This window comes from Arachis ipaensis, chromosome B6 (assembly GCF_059453495.1).
Source record: "Arachis ipaensis isolate K30076 ecotype BB chromosome B6, ASM5945349v1, whole genome shotgun sequence".
NCBI classification, from domain to species: domain Eukaryota; kingdom Viridiplantae; phylum Streptophyta; class Magnoliopsida; order Fabales; family Fabaceae; genus Arachis; species Arachis ipaensis.
The window spans coordinates 45,989,148-45,995,408 of NC_142441.1; the positions used below are offsets into that span (position 1 = coordinate 45,989,148).

At 39.6% G+C, this 6,261-nt stretch overlaps 1 protein-coding gene across 1 annotated transcript; it reads left to right on the forward strand.

Moving 5' to 3' along the window:
* The first annotated feature begins 406 nt into the window (after nucleotides 1-406).
* Nucleotides 407-868, forward strand: LOC148555403 (uncharacterized). Its single transcript, XM_088490645.1, has one exon. It carries the CDS (start codon nucleotides 407-409, stop codon nucleotides 866-868), a length of 462 nt encoding a protein of 153 aa, XP_088346771.1.
* Nucleotides 869-6,261: the final 5,393 nt, after the last annotated feature.

A 6,261-nucleotide genomic window follows, 5' to 3' on the forward strand; every position in this document is an offset into this window, starting at 1 on the left:
AGGACAAGAATGATCAAGAAAGTTCCAAGAAGGAGGAGGAATCACAAGTTTCAAAGAAGGGAACGCAAGTCATGAAAGAGCAACCACAAGAGAAAAAAAGGAGGTGAAGCCATATATTCCTCCTCTGCCATACCCTCAGAGGTTGAAAAAGGAGATCAAAGACCAGGAATTTCCCAAGTTCTTAGAGATTTTCAAGAAGCTGAAAATTAACCTCCCAATTGCTGAAGCTTTGGAGCAAATTCCATTGTATGCAAAATTCTTCAAGGAACTCATCAACAAGAAGAGAAGCTGGAGTGAAAAAGAAACTGTGATCTTGACCTAAGAGTGCAGTGCAATCATTCAAAAGGGACTTTCACCAAAACTCAAAGATCCAGGGAGCTTCTTTATACCATGCACTATTGGGAATATGGCTATAGATAAAGCACTCTGTAACCTGGGGGTAAGTATTAATCTGATGCCTTTTGCCATGATGAAGAAATTGATGATAGAAGAGGTTAAGCCTACATGGATGTCATTACAACTTGCTGACAGATCCCTCAAAATACCAAATGGAGTGGTGGAGAACTTACTGGTGAAAGTTGGGAAATTCATTTTTCCAGCTGATTTTGTGATTCTGGATATGGATGAGGAAGGGAACAACTCAATTATCCTTGGAAGACCCTTTCTAGCAACTGCCAGGGCAATCAATGATGTTGAGAAGGGAGAAATGGTTCTCAAAATGCATGAGGAGCAATTGGTTATTAATGTTTTTAAAGCAATGCAATACCCTGCAAAAAAAGAAAATTGCATGAGGCTTGACATGATAGATGATTTGGTTGAAAAAGTATTTGAAGCAGACCAATGTAAAGACCATGAAGGGGAAACTTAGGACATTCAAGAGGAAGATTCACAAGAGGCAGAAGCATTGGAAGATTCAAGTGAAGTTAAGGAGGAAGAGATGCCAAAGCAAGATTTGAAACCTTTCCCTCCTCATCTCAAATATGCATTCCTTGATGGAAAAGATAACCTACCAGTAATCTTTAATTCATCCTTGAGCAAGCAAGATGAAGCCAAACTAATTGGGGTGTTGAAAACTCACAAGACAGTTTTAGGGTGGACAATTGATGATATCAAAGGTATAAGCCCTGCTATTTGTATGCACAAGATCTTGCTAGAAGAAGATTAAAGACCAGTGGTACAACCTCAAAGGAGGCTTAACCCAACCATGAAGGAAGTAGTTCAGAAGAAGGTAATGAAGTTATAGAATGCTAGAATCATATATCCAATTTCTGACAGCTCTTGGATAAGCCCAATGCAAGTGGTACCAAAGAAAGGAGGCATGACTGTCATCTTCAATGAGAAGAATGAACTCATCCCTACAAGGATAGTGACAGGGTGGAGGATGTGTATTGACTATAGAAGGCTGAATGATGCCACAAGGAAGGACCACTTCCCTCTTCTTTTCATTGATCAGATGTTAGAAAGATTGGCTGGCCATGCTTACTTTTGCTTCTTGGATGGGTACTCCGGATACAATCAGATAGTGGTGGACCTCAAGGACCAAGAAAAGACCTCCTTCACTGTCCATTTAGAGTCTTTGCCTGCAGAAGAATACCCTTTGGGCTGTGCAATGCCCTTGCTACCTTTCAAAGGTGTATGCTTTCCATATTTTCTAACATGGTAGAAAAATTTTTAGAGGTCTTCATGGAAGATTTTTCTGTCTTTGGCAATTCATTTGATACTTGCTTGCATCATCTAACTCTTGTCTTGAAAAGATGTCAAGAAACTAATTTGGTTTTAAATTGGGAAAAATGTCATTTCATGGTTCCTGAGGGGATAATTCTTGGGCATAAGGTTTCAAGCAAGGGTATAGAAGTTGATAAAGCTAAGATAGAGATCGTAGAAAAGCTTCCTATACTAGTTAATGTGAAAGCAATGAGAAGTTTCTTAGGGCATGCTGGCTTTTATAGGAGATTCATCAAAGATTTTTCAAAGATAGCTAAACCACTAGGAAACTTGTTAGTGGTTGACAATCCTTTTGTCTTTGATGATAGCTGTAAGCATGTGGTATGCGAAATTGTTACTCTGAGGTTGTAAAATTTGTTGTTCGTTCTCTCCCTGGCAATGGCGCCAATAACTGGTGCACAATAACATGGTCCAAGCATAACTTCACAACTTCGCACAACTAACCAGCAAGTGCACTGGGTCGTCCAAGTAATAAAACCTTACGTGAGTAAGGGTCGATCCCACGGAGATTATTGGCTTGAAGCAAGCTATGGTCACCTTGTAAATCTCAGTCAGGCGGATATCAAATAGTTATGGAGTTTTCGAATATTAATAATAAATAAACAGAAAATAAAGATAGAAATACTTATGTAATTCATTGGTGGGAGTTTCAGATAAGCATATAGAGATGCGTTCGTTCCTCTGAACTTTTGCTTTCCTGCTATCTTCATCCAATCAATCCTACTCCTTTCCATGGCTGGCTTTATGTAAGGACATCACCGTTGTCAATGGCTAATTTTTGTCCTCTCTGTGAAAATGGTCCGATGTGCTGTCACTGCATGGCTAATCATCTGGAGGCATCACCATTGTCAATGGCTGCATCCCATCCTGTTGTGAAAAAGGTCCAAATGCTCTGTCACAGCACGGCTAATCATCTGAGGTTCTCGATCATACTGGAATAGGATTCACCCTCCTTTTGCGTCTGTCACTACGCCCAGCACTCGCGAGTTTGAAGTTCGTCACAGTCATTCAATCCCAGAGTCCTACTCGGAATACCACAGACAAGGTTTAGACTTTCTGAACTCTCATGAATGCCGCCATCAATCTAGCTTATACCACAAAGATTCTGATTAAGAGATCCAAGAGATACTCATTCAATCTAAGGTGGAACAGAAGTGGTTGTCAGGCATGCGTTTGTGGGGGAATGATAATGATTGTCCCGTTCATCACATTCATGTTGAAGTGCGAATGAATATCTTAGAAGCGGAATAAGTTGAATTGAATAGAAAAACAGTAGTACTTTGCATTAATTCATGAAGAACAGCAGAGCTCCACACCTTAATCTGTGGAGTGCAGAAACTCTACCATTGAAAAATACATAAGTGAATAGAGGGTAAGCATGGCCGAGTTGCCAGCCTCCCATGGAGGTCTAGAGATCTAAAAATGATCAAAAGATGTCTAATACAATAGTAAAAAGTCCTATTTATACTAAACTAGCTACTAGGGTTTACAGAAGTAAGTAATTGATGCATAAATCCACTTCTGGGGCCCACTTGGTGTGTGCTTGGGCTGAGCTTGAATGTTACACATGCAGAGGCTCTTTTTGGAGTTGAACGCCAGGTTGTAACGTGTTTCTGGCGTTCAACTCTGGTTTGTGACGTGTTTCTAGCATTTAACTCCAGACTGCAGCGTAGAACTGGCGTTCAACGCTCTTTTGCGTCATCTAAACTTGGCCAAAGTATGGACTATTATATATTTCTGGAAAGCTCTGGATGTCTACTTTCAAACGCAATTAGAAGCGCGCCATGTTGAGTTCTGTAGCTCCATAAAATCTACTCTGAGTGCAGGGAGGTCAGAATCCAACAGCATCAGCAGTCCTTCTTCAACCTCTGAATCTGATTTTTGCTCAAGTCCCTCAATTTCAGCCAGAAAATACCTGAAATCACAGAAAAACACACAAACTCATAGTAAAGTCTAGAAATGTGAATTTAACATAAAAACTAATGAAAACATCCCTAAAAGTAACTAGATCCTACTAAGAACATACTAAAAACAATGCCAAAAAGCGTATAAATTATCCGCTCATCACAACACCAAACTTAAATTGTTGCTTGTCCCCAAGCAACTGAAAATCAAATAGGATAAAAAGAAGAGAATATACTATAAATTCCAAACTATCAATGAAACATAGCTCCAATCAGATGAGCGGGACTTGTAGCTTTTTGCCTCTTGAATAGTTTTGGCATCTCACTTTATCCATTGAGGTTCAGAATGATTGGCATCTATAGGAACTCAGAGTTCAAATAGTGTTATTGATTCTTCTAGTTCTGTATGTTGATTCTTGAACACAGCTACTTTATGAGTCTTGACCGTGGCCCTAAGCACTTTGTTTTCCAGTATTACCACCAGATACATAAATGCCACAGACACATAACTGGGTGAACCTTTTCAGATTGTGACTCAGCTTTGCTAAAGTCCCCAATTAGAGGTGTCCAGGGTTCTTAAGCGCACTCTTCTTTTGATTTGGACCTTGACTTTAACCGCTCAGTCTCACGTTTTCACTTGGCACCTTCACGCCACAAGCACATGGTTAGGGACAGCTTGGTTTAGCCGCTTAGGCCAGGATTTTTTTCCTTTAGGCCCTCCTATCCACTGATTCTCAAAGCCTTGGGATCCTTTTTATTTACCCTTGCCTTTTGGTTTTAAGGGTTATTGGCTTTTTGCTCTTGCCTTTTGGTTTTAAGAGCTTTTGGCTTTTTCTGCTTGCTTTTTCTTTTTCTTTCTATTTTTTTTTTCGCTATTTTTTTTCGCAAGCTTCCTGTATTCACTGCTTTTTCTTGCTTCAAGAATCAAGTTTATGATTTTTCAAATTATCAAATAACATGTCTCCTTGTCATCATTCTTTCAAGAGCCAACATATTTAACATTCATGAACAACAACTGCAAAAGACATATGCACTGTTCAAGCATTCATTCAGAAAACAAAAAGTATTGTCACCACATCAATATAATTAAACTAAGTTCAAGGATAAATTCGAAACTCATGTACTTCTTGTTCTTTTGAATTAAAACAGTTTTCATTTAAGAGAGGTGATGGATTCATAGGACATTCATAACTTTAAGACAAAGTTACTAAATACTAATGATCATGTAATAAGACACAAACATGGATAAGCACTTAACATAAAGAAAACGAAAAACAGAGAATTTAAGAACAAGGAATGAGTCCACCTTAGTGATGGTGGCGTTTTCTTCTTGAGGAACCAATGATGTCCTTGAGCTCTTCTATGTCTCTTCCTTGTCTCTGTTGCTTGATCCCTAGTGATTTTGGTGTTCCTATCCTTAGTTGCTCCCAATAATTGTGTGAGGGAAAATGTATCCCCTGAGGTATCCCAGGGATCTCTTAATTTGCAGTCAAATTTTCTACCACTGAGCTATAGATCCTTTACATGAATCTCTCCATCTCCCATGACTTGGAGGTAGAAGCTTTTGTCTTCCCTTTTCTCTTCTCTCTTTTTTTTTTTGTTTTTTTTTTGTGTTATTTTTTGTTTTTTTTTTTTTGAGGTTTCTCTGGCCTTAGGTGCCATCAATGGTTATGGAAAATCAAAATAAGCAATGCTTTTACCACACCAAACGTAGAATGTTGCTCGCCCTCGAGCAAGAGAAGAAAGAATAGATGAAGAAGAAGATGTGGAAGAAACTAGGATTATGAGGAGGGAAGGTGGGGATCCTGTGGGATCCACAGATCCTGAGACGATCCTGTGAGGTTCACAGATCTTGAGGTGTCAAGGATTTACATCCCTGTACCAATTAGGCATGTAAAATGCCTTTGCATGCAATTCTGGCGTTTAAACGCCGAACTGATGCTTGTTCTGGGCGTTCAACGCCCAGATGCAGCATATTTCTGGCGTTGAACGCCAGCTTCATGCTTGTTTCTGGCGTTCAGCGCCAGCTCCATGCTCTGTTCTGGCGTTGAACGCCAGCCAGATGCTCCTTACTGGCGTTTGAATGCCAGTGAACTCCTCCTCCAGGGTGTGCTGTTTTTAATGCTGTTTTTGATTTTTCTTCAATTTTTTCAGTTATTTTTGGGACTCCACATGATCATGAACCTATGAAGACTTATAACTAATAAAAATATAATTAAATAAAAATTGGGTTACCTCTCAACAAGCGCTTCTTTAATGTCAATAGCTTGACAGTGGGCTCTCATGGAGCCTCACAGATGTTCAGAGCATTGTTGAGACTCTCCAACACCAAACTTACAGTTTGGATATGGGAGTTCAATACCAAACTTAGAGTTTGGTTGTGGCCTCCCAACACCAAACTTAGAGTTTGACTGTGGGGTTGACTCTATTTTGAGAGAAGCTTTTTATGCTTCCTCTCCATGGGTACAGAGAGATATCCTTGAGTTTTAAACACAAGGTTGTCCTCATTTAATTGAAGGATCAATTCTCCTCTGTCCACATCAATCACAGCTCTTGCTGTGGCTAAGAAGGATCTTCCAAGAATGATGGATTCATCCTCATCCTTCCCAGTATCTAGGATTATGAAATCAGA